Source organism: Balaenoptera ricei, chromosome 2 (genome assembly GCF_028023285.1).
Source record: "Balaenoptera ricei isolate mBalRic1 chromosome 2, mBalRic1.hap2, whole genome shotgun sequence".
NCBI classification, from domain to species: domain Eukaryota; kingdom Metazoa; phylum Chordata; class Mammalia; order Artiodactyla; family Balaenopteridae; genus Balaenoptera; species Balaenoptera ricei.
This window is the reverse complement of record NC_082640.1, coordinates 69,029,465-69,054,728: the sequence shown is the minus strand read 5'-3', so window position 1 is coordinate 69,054,728 and position 25,264 is coordinate 69,029,465. Positions and strand designations below refer to the sequence as shown.

The window sequence follows — 25,264 nt, the reverse complement described above, 5'->3', positions numbered from 1 at the left end:
GGTCTGTGGAATGGTTTTCCTTCAGTCTCCAGATTATGCAGAAACAGAAGATTCAGTGCCTTTGACTGTTTTCATGCTTTGATGATCTGGTTTGTATACTGCTTATTCTTTTTGTCTTGCTTGTCCATCTTTTGGCAGTGTCATGCTCCACTGACATCCTTCCCAGAAAGAGGCAAGGAAAGAGTAACGTGGTGAAATTTAAATTGACCAGCCAAGTTGTCCATTTATGTATCTTTGGTGCACAAGAGATTGAGCTATTACAGAAGGAAGATAACTTTCATTAATTCATGCTAACATTGTCCCATACTGGGATGGATGCTAAAGACTTGAGCCTCTTCAAAGTGTTCTTCTGACAGGCCTGAGAACTTACTTCTAGAAGATTAAGGTTCTCAAGTAGAAGGACCTGCTTAAGCTGAAAGAATTCTAGATCATATTTGTTATATATTCAGTTATTCAGCTGGTTAACATCTTATTACTGTACTTGAAGATGACACTTGAAGGTGATTGCTCTGTGTGTATGTATTCACACTGGTGACTGAAAAGCCATCATTGAGCCGGATCACCCTTCCATTGTGTGCCCAGGTCTTTCTGGGTTTAGGGCAGTAGTCAGTGTTTGCACAGCCCTTATCTGCTGAGATGTAGCTTAGGCTTCTACTTTCCCTTCCATGCCCCTCCTTACCCCCTTCACCCAACGTCTTGGTTCTTTTGCCACTGGGCTTTACTGCAGGTAATTTAAAGTCTCTCCTTCTGACTCTCTCTCTACTCTCCTGTCCCCTCCCCAAAAGTCACTTCCTTGATTGCTTTATTGTAGTGTCAGTATATCTTACCCACAGCTTTCCTGCTATGAACACACTACTCTTAGAGTGTGTTTCCTTCTTAAACAATTTATTCTGTGTTAAAATACATCCACTGGTTATTCACCAGTGGATCATCTGTCTTGTGGTCCTGAGGGGTAGGTCTTTTAGTCCTCATCCAAGTGCTTGGCCCTGCCAGGCGATGCTCTGAGGCTTCTCTTTTCATGCTTGTTGGGCATGAGAGCCATGTCCACCGAGTAGAGGCATGGGGACTGAGGGTCACTTGTTACATTCAGCTCGAAGAGGGCAGGGCCTTTAATTATTACCACTACTTCTAGAAAAAATGTTATTCAGACAGACTGACTATTAGCCTTGAGTGAAAACAAGGACTTTTCCTGGTGTTTTAGGTCAAAGTTCATCATGGTATAAAAAGCAGGATGGAGCTGAAAAAGACAGTAAGGCAGAGAAGCAGCAGGATAACTTTTCAACTCTCTCAGATTTGGTTTTAACCAAAACCAAAGTGAATTAGCTTGGCTTTTTAAAAGCTATCATTAATATTCACAGAGTATTATAAAATCTTTGGGCTGGAAAGAGACTATCTGATCTAGTGGTTCTCAGCCCTTGGTTGCAGCATCTTCCTTTAGGGATATGACAGCCTCCCAAATAGTAATGGTAGTTTGCTCCACAAGTGATTTTTGTTATGGGAGGAATGCAGTTTGAAAAAGTCCTACAGGTGATTTTATTAATTTATTTATTATTTATGGCTGTGTTGGGTCTTCGTTTTTATGTGAGGGCTTTCTTTAGTTGCGGCAAGTGGGGGCCACTCTTCATCGCGGTGCGCGGGCCTCTCACTATCGCGGCCTCTCTTGTTGCGGAGCACAGGCTCCAGATGCGCAGGCTCAGTAGTTGTGGCTCACGGGCCTAGTTGCTCCGCGGCATGTGGGATCTTCCCAGACCAGGGCTCGAACCCGTGTCCCCTGCATTGGCAGGCAGATTCCCAACCATTGTGCCACCAGGGAAGCCCACCTACAGGTGATTTTAATATGCCACCCTAGGTTGGCCATGTTCTGTGCCCCATATTGAAAACTAATCAAAAGTATTTATTGAGTGCCTCCTATTTATTCAGTGCTGTCCTACCCACTAGGAATACAATGTGGTCCTTATCCTCTGGAGCTTGCTGTCTCATAGGCATACAGACCACCTCCCCCCAGTATACAAATAATTATAATTAGTGTTATGAAGGAAACAAGCAGATTTTGAAGTGAGAGAATACTGGGCAGGATTGTGTTTAGATTTGGACGGGGTGACCAGGGGAGAGTGGCATTCCACTTTGGCCTGAAGGATGAGAAATACCTAGCCACATCAAGAGCCAGAGAAGAGCATTTCAGAAGGTGGGGAGAGTGTAAGTGAAGGCCCTTGGGTGGAAAAGGAGCTCCATGTGTTCAGGAGGAGGCCAGTTAGGCTGGAGCCCAGGGAGGGTTGCTGGGCTGGGGGAAGGAATGGAAAGGCGGGGAGAACAGTAGGAGTGATAGGAGAAAAGGAGGTGACAGGAGCTGGCTTCTGGGGCCTGGTGTTTGAGTTTTCCCCTCAGCGTATTGGCAAGCTGTTAGACGACTTTCAGCAGAGTGCCATGGCCAGCTCTGTGTTCATAGAAGACTCTTGCCTGTGGTGTGAAGCATGAGAAGGAGACGCCCCCATCTAATCCTGCTCTCCTTAGGTGCCCGACTCCCCACTCCCCACGCACATATGGTAACCTCATTTTTGATAAAGGAAGCAAGAATACACAATGGAGAAAAGACAGCCTCTTCAATAAGTGGAGCTGGGAAAACTGGACAGCTACGTGTAAAAGAATGAAATTAAAACTCCCTAACACCATGCACAAAAATAAACTCAAAATGGATTAAAGACCTAAATGTAAGGCCAGACAGTATAAAACTCTTAGAGGAAAACATAGGCAGAACACTCTATGACATAAATCACAGCAAGATCCTTTTTGACCCACCTCCTAGAGAAATGGAAATAAAAACAAAAACAAATGGGACCTAATGAAACTTAAAAACTTTTGCACAGCAAAGGAAACCATAAACAAGATGAAAAGACAACCCTCAGAATGGGAGAATATATTTGCAAATGAAGCAACTGACAAAGGATTAATCTCCAAAATTTACAAGCAGCTCATGCAGCTCAGTATCAAAAAACAAACAACCCAATCCAAAAATTGTCAGAAGACCTAAATAGAGATTTCTCCAAAGAAGATATACAGATTGCCAACAAACACATGAAAGGATGCTTAACATCACTAATCATTAGAGAAATGCAAATCAAAACTACAATGAGGTATCACCTCACACCAGTCAGAATGGCCATCATCAAAAAATCTACAAACAATAAATGCTGGAGAGGGTGTGGAGAAAAGGGAACCCTCTTGCAGTGTTGGTGGGAATGTAAATTGATACAACCACTGGAGAACAGTATGGAGCTTCCTTAAAAAACTAAAAATAGAACTACCATATGACCCAATCCCACTACTGGGCCTATACCCTGAGAAAACCATAATTCAAAAAGAGTCATGTACCACAATGTTCATTGCAGCACTGTTTACAATAGCCAGGACATGGAAGCAACCTAAGTGCCCATTGACAGATGAATGGATAAAGAAGATGTGGCACAGATATACAATGGAATATTACTCAGCCATAAAAAGAAACAAAATTGAGTTATTTGTAGTGAGGTGGACGGACCTTGTCATATAGAGAGAAGTAAGTCAGAAAGAGAAAAACAAATACTGTATGCTAACACATATATATGGAATCAAAAAAAAATTTTTTTTCCCCTGAAAAACCTAAGGGTAGGACAGGATAAAGATGCAGACGTAGAGAATGGACTTGAGGACACGGGGAGGGGGAAGGGTAAGCTGGGACGAAGTGAGAGTGTGGCATGGACATATATACACTACCAAATGTAAAACAGATAGCTAGTGGGAAGCAGCCGCATAGCACAGGGAGACCAGCTCTGCTTTGTGACCACCTAGAGGTGTGGGATAGGGAGGATGGGAGGGAGCCACAAGAGGGAGGAGATATGGGGATATATGTATATGTATAGCTGATTCACTTTGTTATAAAGCAGAAACTAACACACCATTGTAAAGCAATTATACTCCAATAAAGATGTTTAAAAAAAAAAAAAAAAGGATCCGCCTGCCAATGCAGGGGATGCGGGTTCGAGCCCTGGTCCAGGAAGATCCCACATGCCGTGGAGCAGCTATGCCCACGCACCACAGCTACTGAGCCTGCGATCTAGAGCCCACGAGCCACAAGTACTGAGCCTGCGTGCATAAAGCCCGTGCTCCGCAACAAGAGAAACCACTGCAATGAGAAGCCCACGCACCGCAACAAAGAGTAGCCCCTGCTTGCCACAACTAGAGAGAGCCCGTGTGCAACAACGAAAACCCAATGCAGCCAATAAATAAATAAATAAAAATAAAACATTGAGTAAACTGGGGCACAAAGGAATTGCCAGGATATATAAATATAATTTTTTACCAGACAAAGTTCATAGCCAGATATTGACATAATGAATAAAATCAGTTTTTTCCTCTGTTACTCTCAAAGCATGAATTGGTCTTTGCCTTAGGTGGATATGTTTATTAAACTGAGCTTACTAATCCACATGGTGTTCCTAAACCATAATTACTGAATTCACGTCCCACTGCCAAGGCACAGCCTTTCCTAAACGTTCTGGCTTTCTCCTTCTATAAAATTAGGATGATTAAATTTTCCATCTATCTACCTCTGGTGTTAAGAAGATTGATGAAGTTGTTTTAAGGAATCACGTTTTGTTTCTTGGATGAAAGGTGTTTTGTAAATGCAATGAATCAAAATGTTATTATTTCAAGTTGCATGACATAATGGAATATCTGTGGAGAAACATTGCCTGAGCATTGTTTGGTCATTTCTGTTTTTATAATAATTGCAAATATTAAATTGGGACCATTTATGGCAATATCAGGATCCAAATGTTTTCCAGAAAAAAAAAGTATGTGTGTAAGACAGACAGACTTTGAACAAGGTCCGTACCTTAGTTTTCTTTATGTATCAGGAATAACTTTCCCCCACAGGGTATACCTACAGGGGGTAGTTACTGTGAGGATTAGATCAGGATACTAAGTAATAGCATTTAGCACAGTGCGTGGCACATGGTCATCACTCAGGAAATGGTAGAGGCTAATATTTTGTTTTCAACTGGACTGATCTTAGGCAGTTGTTTATTTTGGGGGGGATGTATTTCAGCTTTAGTCCCATTCTGCAGTATTCTTAATTGCCACTTGAGTACATGAATTCTTAGACTTGGGAGGATGTTATTAAAGTTTAGAATCATTGGCTGAAGGCATGTTTTATGAAATCTGGGGAAAGTAGAGGCTAGGGCTCCATAGTTTGCATTTGACCGTAGCAGAAGTTTAAGAAGTATTTATTAAGAAAAATAATTATAACTTGGAATGGTGAGTGTGGTCAAACTTGAAGTCTGAGGTTTTCTCAAATATAACTTATTAAAGGTACCAAATGAGTGTGTGTGTGTGTGTTACTACCATATAATAACCAGAATAATGACTATCATTTATCAGACACTTAGTATGTGCCAAGTCATTGGGCTAGGTTCAAGAGTGGGAAGGAAATGGAATACATAGAGAGGTGAGTAAGATGTGGTATCTGTTCTCAGGGAGCTTCCAGTCTTGGGAGAGGGTGTGGTGGGAAGAAAGGTATCTACAGATAACTACCAAAGGGAGGAGAGTTAATTTGGCAGGTGGGTAGAGGGTTAGAGTAGACAGATTAAGTATAGAGTTAACAAGCTTTAAATTTCAAATTAGAACATTGATGGGAGGAGGTATTATTTTATGCACCACTCTGCTAACTGGGTGGATGTGTACAGGTATAACTCATCATAAAGCTAGAAGGACTTCACAGCATCCTTTGGCCACTTTCCCTAAACTCATCCACATAAATGTTTACATAGTCATAAATGTCCAGAGAAGAAGATTTCCATATTTCTTACATACCTATGGAAGTTGGGTTTCATACCTACAGGAAAGGAAAGGAAAGAGAAGGCAGCTAAAATTGATTTAATACTTACTATGTGCAAGAAACAGGTGCTAGGGCTTTTTGTAATATTTAATTTTCTTGGTTACACTATAATGTTGATATTTCCCCCATTTTATAGAAAGGGGAAATTGAGGTTCAGAGAGGATAAGTATCTTGTTCCAGAGCACACAGCTAGTGAGTACCAGGATTTATTTCTATTACACATTTGCTTCCCAGGAAGCTGAATTGTAAATTTTAACTATAGTAAAAAATCAGGACTTAAATTATTTTATCTTTTGAAGTTCTGTAGTCTTTGTTTGCTGTGAACATTCTAAGAGTGCATTGTTAAGTACTTGATATTTAGCAGATGACAGAGTCCACGTAAAATAACCACTGTAAGGCTACTCAGAGGCAGCAGAACTAATAGCAAAAAGAGGTCTCTGAAATAGTCCATACAATAGCCTAGCTTCATTATGACAGTAGGCTTTTTTATTGCTTTAGATTACTAACGGGGTTTTAGTCTCTTATCGATACCATTGCCATTTGGCCAGTTACTTTAGAAAATATTTTATGTAGGGAGAAGGATGTAAAGAGTAGTGTAGTCTATGTCTACACCTAAAACAAAAGTGTGTTTTAGTCTGGAATTTTCAGTGGTGTTCAAAGGTGCTGATGAACTTGCCATTAAAAACTATGTCTTTTCTTTTCAGCTTGAAGAAGTCTTCTGCTGAACTGAAAAAAATATTAGCCAATGGCCAGGTAGGTGTCATTACGTATTAAGACTATAGTAATAACTTAGTGCTGTCTAGTTTTTGTATCCATAAACTTAATAAACAGATAAAGGGTCTATAAATTTCTTCTTGTCATAAATGAATTACACGCTTAATTTGATTGGCAGAACAATTTGCAGCACGTTTTTCAAACTGTGCTAATGGGTTTCACTCCCAGCAGATTGAAGTACCATGCACACACCCTGCTGCCAGCGCAGTGTAAAAAAAGTTAATCAGTTCGGAACAAGTGTGTCAACCCATGGGTTGTTGAAATGGCCCTGCATCCTGAGGTGACTGTTTCTTTCTTTATCTTTAGGGAGAAAAAGAGAAACTGTTACTTTCTCACCTTAGTTCCTTCTTTTGTCCTGAAACTAACACTGGCTTTTTAGGGGAACAGAGTCACAGCAGACCTTTGGCATTTAAAGTTCCTGGGCTTCAGGAACCCTCAGTTTGCCTAGTTGACTGGTCATCTAAAGCAGAATGACCTACTCCAGCCAGTGAGGGATAAACAGGCTGGCAGCCCAGTTATTTCTCACTAATTTTGATTCAAGTAAATGGACACATCTGAAATAGTATAGTGCTTTTAAACATACACTGGTAAATTAAGCTACCTACAGGGTCCTCGATTCTTCAAGAGCAACATGAATGCGTTTTAATGTTTGTTATAGAGGAAGCCCTTTGATAGCCTTGGAGGCAGGGCGCCTGTCCATTGCGATCAAGCCTGCCTATTAGGCTCTATTGACTGAGACATCTGTGTCACTGCAAATAAAAGACTCTTATTGATTTTCTTAACTGCTGTTCACTTCCCGTCCATGTTTCGAAGGCTGAAATCTTAATTATCTCAGATGCTTATTCAGTGCCTTCACATGCTGACCTCTCCAATCCTCATTGGCATTTCATGAATCAAGTACTTGTAGTGGAGCATGTCAAGAAGACAAAGCTGGGTCCTCATGCTTGTCCTTTAATATCACCTGTAACTTTGTGGCCTAATAGATGTGCATGCCTTAAAACAAGGACTGTATGGTGGTACTTCTGGAAGCCTTACTTGTTTAGCCCGTAATCCCTTGAATACAGTTAGAAAAAGTAAGTTGATCTGGTTTTGACATCTGATCATCATCTAGAGTGTGTGAATTCTAGTCCTTAACTATCCAATATATGGCTAAGGAGAATCTGGTGTTGTATGTATATGCAACATATGTATGTACGTTGTATGTGTAATCTTAATGGTCCCCATGTTTCATATTTATCTAATAGTACTTTTAACTTTAAGCAGCCAAAGTTTTGTTTAGATTGAGGTCCGCCTACATGTTCCCCTAGTGCCCTGCATGTTTTCAGAAACATGAAACAAAACCTGGTTGCCCTTCTCTCTCCTTCTGGTCACTGCCAAGACCATTATTGTCCTCTTGTTCTCCCTCTTCTCCCCCCGGAGGGAAGCATACATGGTTGTGCAGGTGTATTTCTTACACGTCTCCAGCACTTGGCGTTAACGTGACTAAGAGCTGATATATTGAGCCTACGATATTTATGTATCTCCAACATGTTTGCATCCTAGTTACTAACTGTAATTTATGTGTGAGTTACTAGTGTTCTTCAGCTGGAAAATATATTTCAAAATTGACATAAATTAAGAAGCTTTAACTACATTTGTTCAACCCAGGCAATGGAAAATAACCTGTCATAGATTCCTCTTTCAAAAATGAAAAACAGTTTATTTCCAGGGCAAAAAATAAACATTCTGAAATATTCCTAGTGTTCTGAACCTAGTACCATAAATATCTTAATGGTCTTGGTTAGGAGATTCTCTTTGGTGGAAGATTGTCATGGCAATGATTTTTGACACTTAAAGATTGTTTATTGCTTTCCCTTGGAAATGTGATAATCCCACATTAAACAGTATGGCATTTCCTTTCTTTTAAGGATTAGCCATTGTTATGTTTACTTTTATTCACGAAAATGAACAGTACAAAACAAAGAACTCCCACCTTTGGAAGTCTTCAAAATACCTCCTCCTCTTAATTCCTCAGTTCTTGGTGCTATCAGGTAACTAAAGAGTGAGTGAGATTGCATTGCAGTGAGGTAATGTGCACAGTTGTGGCATCAATAAATTTCTGGGCTGAACACTGACACCACTTGATATGGAAGATGTAAGTCACATTTAACGATACTTTAACACTTGAGCATAGTTTTTTATTTTAGTGGTTTATGCTCTCAAGCATTAATAATGATTTGCCTTTCCACTAGCCTCCACTTAGATTTAATAAGGAATTCATATTAATCATTAAAAGAAAGGGACATGATTCTTCAAGATAATCAAATATTGACAGGTTAGAAATAGCTTTCTGCCTGGGTTCATTGATATAGGTTATGTGATATAAATATTTATTTCTTTTCTGTCACTCAGAGTAAATGCCACCAATTGATTCAGCATTGATATAGTGTCAACAGTTCATAAGAAACATTTGACTGGCTTGTGTTTTCCGATTAGTCTCTGCTCTATAAAGTGGGATTTACTAAATCTCTCCAATTGTCTGCTCATAGAGTGTGACTGCTTTCTGAAACTATTATTGCTTCGATTTGTGAAGCAAAGGTCTGGTGATAGGACTAGTTCTGTCAGACCTTTACATATAAAATAAGGATTAATTGAGCTTTTTTATTTTAATGATTTATAAGCAATAGGTACTGATTCTTCTTAACACAGGCAGACAATAAACAAAGAATATTCTCTTTGCTGATCTATAATTGAATTCCATTTCATTTTCCCCATTAATTTCGTTAACATTATATTAAACACTTTAAAAAGTTTAACATTTAGTCTTTGGAATGGAGACATTGTTCTTCTGTAATCGCTTTGTGAGGGAGGGTTCCTTTTTTCCAGCTTAAAAAAAAACAAATCATAAGGTATTTTTGGCAAGTTGTACTGAGAGCTATAAATCAGTACCACTGATGTGTTTCTGGGTGTGTTTTTCCCATTTCAGTTGTAGTGCGGTATCATCTGTTTAACATTGGCCCTTGATTTGAAACTGATTAGAAATGGCCCAGTGGGTCAATTTAAAGGATTAAAAAAGTGCAGTCACTCCAAGGATGTATGACTTTGACCTTTGCATCTCTGAAGTTGTCTTTCCTCTGTTTGTTTTTTATAATTTGTAGGAGAGGGTGACAGTATTTTTCTGTTTCTGGTAAATCAAGTATAAATGTACTGTGAAGTCACAAAACTAGAAATAATTCTAATCCTGTTTCATGTTTGGCTGTTATTTTGAGAACTTCAGATGCCTTTAAAAAACTTTCTGTGTTTAGAAAAAAAAAAAAAGGAGGAGGAAGAAAAATAGTATTCGACTGTAAAGTTAGCTTTAAAGAGTGTCCTATTACCGGTATATAAAACTCTTAGATTCTTATGGTTCGTCTCAGATCCCATACGAAGACCGAAACATAGATGAGACTGTGTAAGTCCAAACTGCATGGCACCTCCCCTCCCCGCACAGACACAACCTTTCCGCCCCCTGGGGTGTCACGTCCACGTTCTTTCACAGCCCCCACCTCTCTTTCAGCAGCAGCAGCAGAGCCCAGTGCCGATCATCTCTCCCAGGTCATTTGCTGTTGCGGCAGTTGACACGTCATTGTAACTCTCAGGGTTTTTTCTCCCTCCTCCCTCACATCTATTATTCTGCCTTTTATTTGCTTTTTTTTAGTCAAAACAAGGAAACTGATTTGTATTTAAAAATTATTTGGTATCTTTATTGAATAAAAACTTTCTTTTACCTCTTTTTTATCTAAAGAGCTATGTGATTTCTCTTCTTAAAAACAAATATCATAGTTGATGAAATCGCTTTTAACATTTGAGTGCCCTTCATTTGATTATTTTCCTTCCTATGGACCAGGGACCATTGATGGAGAGGATGTCCCTCTGTACTTACACATGAGATCAGCTGCTAAGATAGAGCACTGAGCAGAGTAACCTGAAAGACTGAGTTCTCACCTTGGCTAGTTGCTATTTACTAGTTATATGACCCAAACGAATTGGGTTATATGTTTAAAATGTTGTAAAAGTGTGTGATTTTTATGATACTTGATCCCAACTGTAATATTTTGTAGGCTTATAAATTCCACTTTTGTATCATAATGAGTACTGTTTCTATGCTTCATTTTGAAAAGTTGAATAATATGCTCTTCTAAACTAAAAAGGCAGAAATGTTATTAGCTACTTGTTGATCCCTTTAATGATTTTTTAATATTTAAGATCAATTAAAGTAATCCATTTTGATTAGATATACAAAATTTTCAGAATTCGTTTGTGATCAGTTTATAAGCTTGACTCTAATAGTTTTCCTTTTTAAAACTTTTTTAACGTGAATAATATTTGAATACTCTATAAAAATTGGAAGATTCAAATAAGCAAAAAGAAAAGAGATCTGATATTTTTAAATAGAAAAATCTATCAATCAATTTATAGGCCAGGCAAATGTCTATATAAAACTTTAAAACAGTGTCGAAACAATTTTTTATGGATACTGTCTTTTTTTTTTTTTTTTTTTAAGAAATTCGCGTTCTTTTTTATTTATTTATTTATTTATTTATTTATGACTGTGTTGAGTCTTCGTTTCTGTGCGAGGGCTTTCTCCAGTTGCGGCAAGTGGGGACCACTCTTCATCGCGGTGCGTGGGCCTCTCACCACCGCGGCCTCTCTTGTTGCGGAGCACAGGCTCCAGACGCGCAGGCTCAGCAACTGTGGCTCACGGGCCCAGTTGCTCCGCGGCACGTGGGATCCTCCCAGACCAGGGCTCGAACCCGTGTCCCCCGCATTAGCAGGCAGACTCCCAACCACTGCGCCACCAGGGAAGCCCCCTGGATACTGTCTTTTTGAGTGACGTGGTTCTAGAACTTATTTTTTAAAACCATTTTTATCTTTATGAGACTCTTAAAATCTTTCTCATTATCTGAGGGATTCCAAATTTCCACCCTTGAATTTGCCTAAACATTGTGTTAGCGTGCGCATACACCCCCGCACGCCCCATACGGCATCCACAACATCATCCCCCATCTCTCTGGAGCGTTCAGCTTATCCCCTGCCTATTTTTTTTTACATCTACCACTCCTGGTTAGGTTGGAGTGCTGGGTGGGTGGCTGCTCCACTTCTCTTTTCAACCTAGTGGGTATTAAAGTTAAAAAAGACTATGGTGTTGGGATTATAGTGGTTGAAGCTGCTCAGAGACCTGCCCCTTTGCCTTTTCTGCCTCCAACAAAATACCACAAAATCAAGCCCCCTCCGAAGTCCTAGGTCTCTCACAGTATATCATTGGAATGTATAATATCAATGAGTCTTATGTTTATATTTTTCTAAGAGGAAACTACTGGTCCTTTTACCTGGAGTAGTGGAGGTGGAGGGAATGTAATCACAGGTTGTGACCTCTCCAGAGCCTGGATCCTATAGCTACATCCTGCTTACCCTTAAATTTCAGTGCCACCAATTCAGAATTTGTAGACGTGGAGTGAGTAAAATTTCTCCTAGAAATTTACTTCAGGCTCTGATGAGGGTGCAGCTTGTTAAGCAAGTTAATAGTACAAATTAGGTTGTTAGAGTCATGTTTGGGCTACCTTGAGGAATGTTTTCAAGGAATTAGCCTATTTGTACCTGCCAATAGATACTGCTATATTTACATATGTATCTCTTATACCCTTTGATCAAATTAAACCCAGTAGCAACTCTGCTAGTTTATTTAGTATCTCAACTTGATGTGCTACTTTTCTTCATGCTGTTTTAAAATTTGTTTTTTGGTCCAGAATAATGAGATTTTCTTTTCTTTCTTCATGCCACATATAATGAAGAACAGAATTTCCCTCAAATAGGAAAATTGTTGCCAATTTTTCTGACTTGTCTGTCATTTTGCCTCTGACCCTAAATATAGTAACTAGCTAATTGCAAATTACATCAGTCAGGTTTTACTACAATTAAATGGGGTGCTGAATTGGCCTTTATACATTAATCTGTCAATATTCTTTTAGGGTTTGGCAGAATGGCTTGGAAAGGAAGCTGTTTCTGTTACCTGCACTATGTTCCTAATTATCACAGCTCTCTGAAGCTTCAACCTCAGAAATGTATAGACAAAAATATTTCCCTTGATGAATGGAACCTTGCTTTATTCCATTGGTGGAAGTTCAGAGTAGAGCAAAATATTTAAAGCTTTACTATAATGGTCTGAAAGCAAACTATTTTTTTCCAGGTGATATTGAATTAAAAACTCCATCCATTTTCTGCCCATGCAAGGCAGTGCAATTCCCTGGAAATTGATTTTTTTTCAGGGCTTACTATGGCTTTTCCCGAGCTTTAGCTATATGGAAAATAACACCTTTATTGAATCCACTTAGTGAATAAAGTTGGCAGTTAATTTTTAAGCAACTGGACCAGTGTGTAGAAAATTACTGAATGCCTCAAATAGAATCTGACTAGTCTTAAAGTCATTTGATAAATAATTATTTAGGGAGTTCTTTCAAACTCTAAAACATTATTTTTTGGGTACTAAAATAGTTCGCTTCTATTCACAATTCAAATGAGAGCAGTATTTGTGGTATAATAGTTTTACAGAACCTGGGAAAATGCACATACTGTTTTACATAATAAATTACAAAAATGACTTTATATGAATCACATGCCTATCTATTTTCCTTTTATGCATTATAATATTTGACTATATGTGCATTTTAAAGTGCATTGATTTAGCACTTTTCCATGAGCATAAGATTTCTACCCAGCTATTGCTGTGTACTAATTTATCATTTTCAAAAAAAGGCTATATCTACTCTAGGAAAATCGTTAACATTATTCAGTTAGTTTGTTTAATGTTAATTAGAGGGTCACTTGAGGAGTTTTCAGGGGCTGATTTATTTACAAATTGTGCATTGGATTACTAGAAGTGTGTGTGTGTGTGTGTGTGTGTGTGTTTTCTTGCCAAGTTTGACTTTGGTTATGTGCAGTGCTGTTTGGCAGTGGTTATGTAGTGCTGGAGACTGTGTTCTTATCAGTATCTCTGACCTGACCCTTTTGAGCTATGTTATATCATTCCATTTTGACACCTTTTATCAAACTTTAATGAAATGACCCAGGCAAACAAATTGTCATTAAACTTTCCATCACTTTGTCCCTTGGTATCGTCTTTTATAAATTGGACAGCAAATGTTGTATTGATCTTCTCGTTCTTGCAGCTGAACTTGAAATGACCCAGACTGCTTGTTGTTTATGGCCCAGAGTTGCTTTTCCTTGACATTTCCATCCACAGCATGACACCCTTTTTGTTTTTCTTTCTTTCTTGTGGAGATGAATGAACAAGACATACGGTATCGAGACACTCTTGGTCATGGCAACGGAGGCACAGTCTACAAGTGAGTAGTCAATTTTGTTTAAACTTTCTATCCACTTTTGCCAAATGTGGGTATCCAAGTTCTCCATGGCAAAGATTTTTAAATGACCACCAGTGCTTAGATTTTACTTCCACATTTGACTCCAAAATTCTGCAAGGAATCTATTTTCTCAGGAATTGCTTGGAAAAGTGCATTTATATTGCCTTTTTAATATTTCTGAGTCTGCATCTCTCCTGGGTGAGCATTTAATAGTCCACCATTAGGAAGTATACCTTTAACCGGCCTGAAGTTTAATGTATTTTTTTCCTTCGCTCTTTAACACCGTTATTTTTATTTTTTTTTAACTTGCTAGCACCCTATGCTAGTCCCCTGCCTGTGTATGTACAGCTATGCCCAGTGGAAGACAAACCTTATAAATACCATTGCTTTGCCCTGTGTCAACACTCAGTTATTAAAAAGCCTTCTTCCTGTTGTGTTTCCTTCTCTCCTCACCCTACTCCCTGAGAGAATTTCTACACATTGATGAATATGTTAAGTTATAAAATTCTCCCAAATTCCAATTGCAGTGATCTTACCCTAAAGAAGTGTTCATTTTCATATTAAAAAATGCTAACCGTAAAAAATAGTTCTCTCAACAGGGAAGTCTTTCTCGTGCAGTAGTGCAAAGTTTAAACTACATAATGTAATGTCTGGTACTTAATAGTCTGCAATGGTGTATGAAAAATATTCCACTAGGAATTAAAAAATCCATACTCTGTAAGAAAGCCCTGAGGGAGTAATAAAGCTTTCCTCCAGAGAGCTGTTTTCCATATATACACTAACCCTGCATCACATTATGATTGTGTTTTTACCTTAGATGTTTTACTATTGATATTAGTATATATTTTCAAAGTTGTAAATTATTTAATTTATCTTTAACTGGTTACTGATTTTCTTAGAATTTTAAGTTCTTACTAATGACGTGAATACAGATAAAAATTGCCCTGTTGCAAAATCACGCTGTTGCCCATGAATGTGAAAGGTCACATCCTAAAATTCCAGAACATCCTCCACACAGATGCAGCATTGGCATAGAATCAGATTTCTCAGGGTTAGAAGCTCCTTCAAAGTTATCTGATCCAGTCCCCCACCCAGGGCTTCAGTCCTCTCTGTAGATAGAGCCAGGATGTGAGTCCTTTCTCCTAAAGTCCTTTAACATAGTTCTTTAAGAACGTATGCTTACATATTTGGATTGTTTTTTCCTATAGATATCTGACTATGGTGAATAGTTGGTCTGAAAGTTAAGTGCTTCCACTATGATAATTCAGAGAATTAAATAATAACACATTTCTTTCACAATCCTTGGGTCTTGCCCTTAAAATATGTGATGCCTCACGTGTCTAAAAAGTTTGTTGTCCTTCCGTGGATCATACTAGCATTCCTTCCCATGCAGTCCCCCAGTACTGCATAAATAGCATCTCTTCGTCCTAGTCTTCTCTTCCTCACTCTTATCTGACTTGACTTTTTACCCTGTCCTGAAGGTTCTTGGGTTCAGGTACCTTTAGAAATAAGAAGAAGGAACATGTACACTCCAATTTGCTTCTCTTGAGTTCCCTGGAGGGAGCGGTTTTCAAAGTCTCAACCTTTCTTTTTCTTAATGCTTTCATGCTGGTGTTCAGGTGTAATAAAACAGAAAAGATGTCTAGCAACTCTTTCGACTCCTTTTATTGGTCGAATAGAATCCAAAAACATTTCTTTAGACTCCTAACCTACTTATTTGTGTTGTTTCACCAAATGTTTGATTCTCAAGCATGTTTTTATTTTTAAATTGAAGGCCTATTGTGAATTTACTGTCCTGGTTTATTCTAGAAGGGAGAAAGCATAAGACCACCAAACCCCAGCAGATAATTTTTATTAGAAATAATATCCTAGATATTAAAATTTTAACCTTTTATCTTAAAACAGGTTTATAAAAAAAGGGGAGAGGGGATACAGGGAAGTGGAAATAATATGCCCATCCAGCAAGGAAAAATTACAACATAAAATTGTGTTAGTGTTGTTTTTCTTTAACTATTATTCTTAATTGTGGTAGAAACACATAACATAAAAATTACAATCGCAACCATTTTTAAGTCTACAGTTCAGTGGCATTAAGTACATTCACACTGTTGCGTAACCATCACCACCATCCATCTGCAGGACTCTTTTTGGCTTGCAGATCTGAAACCCTGTACCCATTCAACAATAACTCCCCATTCGCCTGGGTTATGTTGTTTTTAGCTGAGAAGCATGGCTAGACATTTTCTTTTTATTAGGGCCACAGTATCCAAGGGGACGTCCTTAAGCATGAGTTCTTCAGTTTGCTAGGATGCTGCGGTGACATTAGCGACTTATCCTGGGTTCATTTAGTTAGCTACCATTGCTAATGCTCAGTATGTATTGTAAGATTTAGTATGTTTTTGACAGTGGTTGTTTATGGAGGGTGAGTGGCAGTATCATGATCATTTTAGTACTTTATTTTATGTGATAGATTTCTTATAAAAAAGAAGACATTTCACTTATTGCCTAGGTGATTCTTAAGGGGAAAGACATGAAGATATCAAATTGCATAACCACTTATCATTGATCATTGGTCTTCATTTCTGTCTGGGTTTCAATTTGTGTTATTCTTATATCCCTGACTTTTAGTTCAGCACAAAGAAATTGTATAATCATCAGGAAATGAAAGGCCACTTTACTGAAGTCTCTATATAAACTAAGTGTTTGGTGTGTTATGATTGACTTTCTCCTATACTAAGTTTACCTTAATGGTGTTGACTATAAAAACTGTGATTTTTCAAACAAAAATGATTACATTACAGTTTATGCTACATAAACTAGATGAAGAAGATATTGGAAAATCCACTCATTGGTAGCAAAACTGCCTAATGGGCCTATTTAATTTTTTTCTTATAAAGAATAATAAATGTAAAGCAAAAGTTTAATATTTCAGTCTTATTTGCTCTACTTGATGGGATGTTGTGAGTTTCAAGGGATATATTGTGTAACTGCAATATATATTATTTAATAGTTGATCACATTTTCATCCTTAAAGTCTAGATGTTCTCCTCAGTTATACAATATGAATTTCTGGGCCCAGATATTTAAACCAAATGTGGATTCTGTGTGTAGTCCCCTGCTGCGCTACTATTATGATAGTGATCTAGGCAGGTAATTTTAAATTGTGGTATCTGTTGGATTACTAGTTCAGATGAAATAGATCATAAAGGAAATACCCTAGACTAAAGTATAGCCCAAGCCTAGGAAGAAGAATAATTTAAGAAAAGGAAATGAACGCACTTTAATTATTGCTCCATTTCCCAGAGTGCTACAAGTTGCTCCACAAAAATAAATCAGGAAACACACATGTTCTATTCCCTTCTGGTAGATTCACAGTAAATTTCGAAAACTTCGGGGAAGTAGAGAACAGTATGTGTTGCGGTTAAATGTGGAGGCTCTGAGTTTGAATCCTGCACCTGCCACTAACTAGCTTGTGTGACCTTGGGAAAGTTACATAACGTCTTCTACCTCAGTTTCCCCATGTGTAAAATGGGGATAATAATACCTATAATACCTATCTTATAAAGTTTCTGTGAAGTTAAATGAGATGTTCCATAGAAAAGACTTAGCACTGTAACTGACACTTACTAAATGTTAGCTACTGTTCGTGATAGTACCAGTGATAGACAAATCGTTAACCCCTGGGCTTCCTGTGCTTACTTGGCCATGGGATTCTTTTTTTGAAGAACATCTATAAATATCTCACAGAATTAGAGTTGTGTTGAATTAACTTTGAGAAGTTCTACATTATGTTATGATACATCATACACTTCTTTGTTTCCTTTTATTCTCTAGTTGCCTCATGAATATGATTTATTATTATATCTTATATATTAACTTAAATAGAATGATTCTTTTCAGAGTTTCAAGGTGTATTCTCTTTTATCATAGTTAATTTCAATTGCTATAGGACAGCTGGTATAATGGTAAGCACATTTTTCCACTGGAAGAAGCTAGAGCTCACATTCATGTGGCAAAGCCAGCACTCTACACAGCATCTCTTCCTTTCACTCTGTTTTTCCCCAAGGCAGTGTTGTTTCTCAAGGTCAAGCAGAGTCCATTGTGTTTCCTTGTATTTTCTAGTGTACCCAGCACTGTCCTAAGGATAGAATAGATGCTTTATATGTGCTGGCTGGAATGAGAATGAGGCAGGTGGAGGTTTTTTCCAAGGAGGTTTTAGTAGAGCTCTTTAATTGGATCCTCCCCATACCTAGCTAGTTTTAGAGGCTGCATGATTTTGAGACTGTGTAATTGTTTTAGAACATTCACCGAGAAGAGTAGGGATTTCTAAACTAAGGGCATATGTTTGAATGATTAATTTTCTTTCAAATGTTAAAACTTGGAGTATTTGGTATCCATTAACCCAACATTCTAGTTACTGTCCATTTTTCTTGGATAGTATGTCACGTGGAAAGGAAAGTAATTAATAGGCCCAGTTACTTTGGAAACATTCTGTGATAATGAAGGCCAGTCACTCAGGTCCTTTGCTCCTTCAGTGCATTGTTTGATGGAGTCACATAAGCTTTGGGTCCAGAAATGAAGTAGTATCTAACTCTTAGGATTTAGGTCGTGCTAAGTCAGTTAGCCAGCAAGCACTTAAGGATCATCTGTTACGTTATCTTTTTCCTTAATGCAGATTATTCAGGCTAAGACTCAAGTTGTCAGCTTTCTGGCCATGTATTCTAATCTCTAGGTGTTGGAAAACACTAGTGAACTTTCTAAATCCAGCTGCTTCCTACGGTACAGTTAAGGGTCTAACCTGGGTTTGTGGTAGAATTTTCTCAGTGGTTTAATCAGCAGCATATATGCTGACTACATGGCATTTTGAAGATTGGATATATACCATTATTTAAGAATGAATTTGACCATATCTAGAGACAAGAGAAGAGGGAGGGGATAATAATTCTCAAAGGTGTTGGTCTCTCTTCATTTCTGTTGTCTTACCAATTTTATGAAATATTTTTGGGCGATAGGGTGAAGATGGTCCTTGGAGATGGTAATTGAGATCACAGGAGCTATTAAATTGTATTCTGCCCTCATGATATGGCTGTACAGGCCAACTAAAACATTACATTTTTGTTTCGGGGCCGGAATTATATCAGCTCATTACACTTAATATGATTTATTTCATGAAAATTAGAAGCTGTGGTGGTCAGTTATATAAAATGAGAAAATACATGAATTGTTGTCTAATTAAATGCTGTTTAGTAAACAAAATATTTTAAAACATAGGATCCCTGAGGGGAAAGCATAACAAAGAGATTCCCTGATGAAAATATTGGGAACCACATAATACCCAGAAAAACTCTCACTTCCCTTTTCACCAAACAACCTGAAGGTGCCAAACCAAAACAGCCGTAGGCCTAACCCCAGCTTCTCTGACAAGTGTATCAGTGACCCCACTCCTTTATGTTTTTTCCCTGAAGTGCATCTTGTAAATTAAGAGTAGTGTTTAAATGGTTTTGATATTGACCCAAGAGCTAGGGTGATTGTTTGATTTATTTTAACTTTAAATTTCCAATCAAATGAAGTGCCTTTTCCTTGCAGCCAAGATCATATTTTAAACAAGCAAACAAGATATCATCTTAATGTAAAATTAAATAACTTGTATATAGCTGAATTGTATTATAGTATCATGTGACAAGCAAGGATATTAATATTTTCAGAAAATCAATGAGTATTTGTCAAATAAAATTAATTATGTATGCTTCCCTCTCTCCCTCTCTCAGCATTCACCGTTATAGGTTTGTTTCATACAATAATGTGTATTGTATTGATTAGAATCTGAAGAATGAACCTGAGCTCCTGATTCTCTACACCTTTCCCACCTTTGCTGCCCCGTCTCCATGTTCCCATAACTTCACACATGCTCATATCCATTATGGCAATGATGGATTATTGGCGTCCAGCCAACATGACAGGATGTCACAGGTCGCTGAGCAGAGATTTTCAGACTCTGTTTCCACCCGAATTAACTATTATTGAAATAGTTTATTGAGATTGAAGTATTGATCATTTTCTGCTAACCTTGGCTTAAGGGAAGGAAGAGGAGGCAGCGGTGTTTTTGAAAGACACTAAATTTCATTTTAAAAAATCTCATTTATTTAGCCTTTTCTTCTTCCTGTTTTATAGCCCCTATTGTTTTATTGCTTGGAAAAGGGTATCTTGGTTTTATTTTTATGACAGTATAATTATACTTCAGAAATGCACTTGATTACTATGGGTAACAAAATTGTTCTAGTATATTGGTTTGGCCAATATTGCTACACAAACAACTTTTCAGTCAATTGAGTCTGGTAAAAATCAATACATTATGGTAATATTTCAAGTAAGAATTTGCTGAATCTAAGTATTTCAACCCTATCTCCTTTCAGGGAAAAATAGTTTTGAAGCAGCAAGACTTCTTTCTAATATTTTATTTTAATAAAAGTGCTTTCTTTATAAAGAAATTTAAGTCCCCAGCAGAAGTCTTTGTGAACAGATAAGCATCAGCACACTTCTATTTTTATAGGGTGGAAGAGATCTAGTTTCCACTGAAATCTGTTCTCTTGGCTGCATTAGGAGGGTATCTCATTTGGGTTTGACTTCATCTTGCAGGGTGCCACTTTTGGATTTTTGTCTCTAGTTCTGGGTACTGCGTTTACAGAGAGATGTGGACAGTTCAGAGACCACTCAGAGGAGCATGGAGAGAATAGCAAGGGATCTGGGGAATTTGCCTGTCTAATCCTCCTTCATTCATTAGTGGGGTGTGTTCTGAGCGTGTGCTGTGTGGAGGGCACTGTGTCAGCTGTTGGGGACAGCCAGGCTCTCACTGGAGCTGTGTCCAGATAGAGGGAGAAGCTCTGTCCACAGGTAAGTACGGGGCCTCACAGTCTAGGCTGTGTGTCTGTCTGTGTGGCACACAGCCCCTGGGGGGCCAAGGAAGGAGTGACGACTTTTAGCTCCTTCCTCAGGAGGTAACAGGAAGGGCCTCATGGAGGAACTGTTATTTAAGTTGAGAAGTGGTCAGAGGAATTGGCTGACTTTTATCTGAAGAAGAGAAAATTAAGGGGTCCCATGACAGTTGACATAAAAAAGTCTGAAGGACATTCGTGTAGACAGAGGAACAGGTTTGCTTTGTGTTCTTCTGAAGGCCCACCTCAAATTGCTCGTCTTTTTTTTTTAATCTATTTTTGGCTGCATTGGGTCTTCATTGCTGTGCGCGGGCTTTCTCCAGTTGCAACGAGTGGGGGCTACTCTTCATTTCGGTGTGCAGGCTTCTCACTGCAGTGGTTTCTCTTGTAGCGGAGCACGGGCTCTAGGCGCATGGGCTTCAGTAGTTGTGGCTCGCGGGCTCTAGAGCCCTGGCTCAGTAGTTGTGGTACATGGGCTTAGTTGCTCTGCAGCATGTGGGATCTTCCAGGACCAGGGCTCGAACCCGTGTCCCCTGAGTTGGCAGGCGGATTCTTAACCACTGCGCCACCAGGGAAGTCCCTGCTTGTCTTGAATGTCTCTGTGACAGTCTGCCTTTGGTTAGAGTGAACCATGTACTCTTCCTGCTGTTCTTCCCACTGGACTGTCCTGCCTAGAGGTCATCTGAGTGGGTATCCTCCCAGGGCCCAGCACTACCCCTTACCTACTGTAGGTACTTAGTGTTTTAGGAATTAACCTGCAGAGGCAGAGTCTTCACAACCTAAGGATGGACACAAAGTGTTGTGCATTGCTGGGTGGCTCTGGCTTCTACCTTAAGCAGAACGATATGGCTTAGTGTTCAGAATCGCTGAGAAAACAATTCCCACTTAGACTGGACATGAAATAAGTGCAAAGGTTACTCCTGAGTCTGAAATTCCAGAATGAAATTCAGCATTCAGCTACCATAAAAATCTTAGTGTCAGGTATCACTTGGTTTTGTTCTTTTAAATTTTGTCTTATTGTATATTCATTGAACAAGAGTCACTCTGTACCAAGGCCATCCAGTAGTGAACAAGACCGACAAGTTCCTGGTACTCCTGGAGCTCGTGCTAGGGGGGCAGACAGACAGTAATCGAGAAAATGAATACTGAAGTAAGATGATATCAGACCTTGCAAGTGCTGTATAGAATGTAAAATAGGTGCTCAGCAAGGCTTGTCTGAGGAGGGGCTATTTGAGCTGAGACCTGAAGGACAGGAAGGAGCCAGTCATGGGAGAATCTGGGAGGAGAACCTTCCAGGCAGAGGGAACTGCTCTGGCAAATGCCCTGAGATGGGTGTGAAGGTGTTGTGTCTAGGAGTGTGATTGGAGCGAGCTCAGGGGAGAGTGGAGAGATGGGCAGGGGCCTGATCATGTAGGATTTTTGAGACCTTGCTAAATCCCTGCCAAGGAGGCATGGTCGGTATGCTTACCCTCTTTTTACCAGTGAGAAAAATAAAGCTTGGGGGATTCCCTGGCGGTCCATGGTTAGGACTCCACGCTTTCACTTCCCAGGGCCCCGGGTTCAATCCCTGGACAGGGAACTAAGATCCCGCAAGACGCGCAGCACGGCCAAAATTAAAAAAAAAAAGCTTGGAAGGGTTAAGTGGCATGCCCATGGTCAAATCAAGACTAGAACTCAGGTGACTTCCCTGGTGGTGCAGTGGTTAAGAATCCGCCTGTGGGGGCTTCCCTGGTGGCGCAGTGGTTAAGAATCCGCCTGCCAATTCAGGGGACACGGGTTCGAGCCCTGGTCTGGGAAGATCCCACATACCACAGAGCAGCTAAGCCTGTGTGCCACAACTACTGAGCCTGCACTCTGGAGCCCGTGAGCCACAACTACTGAGCCAGTGTGCCACAACTACTGAAGCCCGCGCACCTACAGCCCGTGTTCCTCAACGGGAGAGGCCGCTGCAGTGAGAAGCCCACGCACCGCAGTGAAGAGTAGCCCCCCGCTCGCCGTAACTAGAGGAAGCCTGCGCACATCAACAAAGACCCAATGCAACCAAAAATAAATAAATAAAAATAAAATAAAATAATTTTAAAAAAAAGACTAAAACTCAGTATCAAAACATCGAGTTGTGCACCTTTAATTTGTTTTGACACCTAGGTCAGTACTTGGGCCTACTTCTCAAGCCAGCGTTTTCCTGTTTGCCATTCACACTCTTAAGTTTCCTAATTTTTAACCCAAATTATTTTTGGATGTGAGATATAAATTAATATATAATCCTGAAAGTCAGTGATGCACCACCTCTAGTTGTTAATTTTAGAGGCTTTTTAGTAGATGTTAAAGCAACCATTACTTGGCTGACAGAATTATTGCAACATAACTTGTTATTTGGTCTATCCTTTGGGTCTTTACTTATCAAAAGCTTTGAATTTAATAATTGAATCCCTAGATTAATTGTATGGTTGTGCTAGTGGAGGTGGTGCATTTCTTGATTTATAAGACACATTAATTTTTTTTTAGCTATTTTACAGTATCTGATGTGTTAGAAAATTATAGGCTCTTGGTTGGCATATAGCACAAGCAAATATTTGTATACCATAGCATCTAGGGTATTTACTTAAATTGCTTTTTTTGGAAAATAATTCACTGGAAAGTCCAAAAGGCATTTACTGTGTATAACTTTCTGCCACAATTTTTTTTCATTGCTCTGTCGTTGGTTACCTTGATATAAGAGACCATGTTCCTGTTAAATTGCTGCCTTACTGGAGTGAAATAAGTTTAGGTTCTGATTTGTGAAATAAAACTGAATTGGAGGAGCAGGTTACTAAATTAGAGGGGGAAATAGCAATAGCGACGTGGGCTCTGGGTATTAGGCATCAAGTTTTTTTAAACATTACTTTGATTTTTAAGTGTGACTTTGTATTATGTTATCCTCTTGACCCTAAAATTTCCATACTTTTCCTAGTCAGTATTATAAAAGAAAGAAAGAAAAAGAATGTACAATATTATTGCTCAAAGCAGAGTTCGTGGTTTTTGTTTTGTGAATTCAAATAATGAAATGAAAAATGTTCAGACAAAATTAGAACTTGCTTTAGGGCACAATCAATATAGCATTTTAACAAGCTTAGTGTATTTGGAAATTATGTATTGTATAACGTTCTCAAACATACTGATTCTATTACGACTGCTAACTATAACAGCAAAATGTAACAATATACTTAGTCAGTAAACATAAAGCTCTGATTAAACGTAATTAAGTTTTCTGAAAAGTTATCTAAAAACTATGAATAAACTATATTTTTACATTGTCTCAGCAACAAAAAATATAGCCAATGAAACTTTATAGTGGTAGAGAAAATGGTACATGGGATAAACTTACAGAGTGAATTTTTACCACACACACGTGTACTCAGTTAAGTTTCTGGGCACCATCTGTTTCTTCTTCCTTTTAACTTTTTTTTAAAGGTACTTCTTAGTGAGTGTTGCAGAGTACAGTGGGGTAACTGACTGAAGAGGCAAATGAGAAGTTTCCCTGCTTCCCTGGAAGCCTAGCAAAATGTTTTAAGACCCTTCCTTCATACACCCAAGATGCAAGGGTTGCTCAGAATCATATGGCTTCGTTTGTGTTTCCAACCTGGGCCACCATAGCATGCCAAGGGTTATCCCCAGCAGCGTTGGAATATAGTTGGGTAGAGTAGGTATCACCATCCTCATTTGACCTATGATGAAACTGAAACACCAAAATTAAGGGATTTCCCTGAGGAGTCAAAGCAAGACAAGGGATAGAACCACCACGGAAACTCATGCTTTCGTATTTCTTGGTCCTTTCCCAGTGCCCTTACTAGTAAATAATTACATTTTGATTCTGTGAGGAGCTAAGGTAAGCAAACTATGTGCAAGCCTAAGAATTTCTGATGGCGTTTTCTAGCAAATATACTACAGTTGCATTTTGTATTTTTATTTTTTGCATCAGGCACATGTACCTTACAGATGACCCATATGAACAAACAGCTGTCTTCTTTCTTCTCTCCTTCCCTGGAATTTGTAATCTTTGAATTAACTGATTAACACTACAGATATCTCAAAAAGAAGACCATGGTGGAATTGAGTTTAGAATCCAAATACTTTCTTCTGTTGTCCAAAACACAGAGGCACAGATTTTTCCTTTTTACTGAGTTTAAAGATGACTGTCCCTGGATGGTGGAAGGTATGATGGTAGTTTGAGTGTCGTTCAGTTTTTATGTTAAAGGAAAAAGTTCCTCCTGGTTTGTTTTGACCCTAGTCCTGATACGCCAGTTTCATGAAGTCTGTTATACACAAAA

At 38.8% G+C, this 25,264-nt stretch overlaps 1 protein-coding gene across 3 annotated transcripts in view; it reads left to right on the top strand.

The window, feature by feature from the left end:
* Window positions 1-25,264, top strand: part of MAP2K5 (mitogen-activated protein kinase kinase 5) — a 263,835-nt gene that overhangs the window by 41,542 nt on the left and 197,029 nt on the right. For all 3 annotated transcript variants that reach the window (XM_059915478.1, XM_059915477.1, XM_059915479.1), the window contains exons 7-8: window positions 6,577-6,625; window positions 13,943-14,007. In XM_059915478.1, coding sequence (XP_059771461.1) covers window positions 6,577-6,625; window positions 13,943-14,007 — 114 coding nt within the window. The remainder of the gene's footprint in view (window positions 1-6,576; window positions 6,626-13,942; window positions 14,008-25,264) is intronic.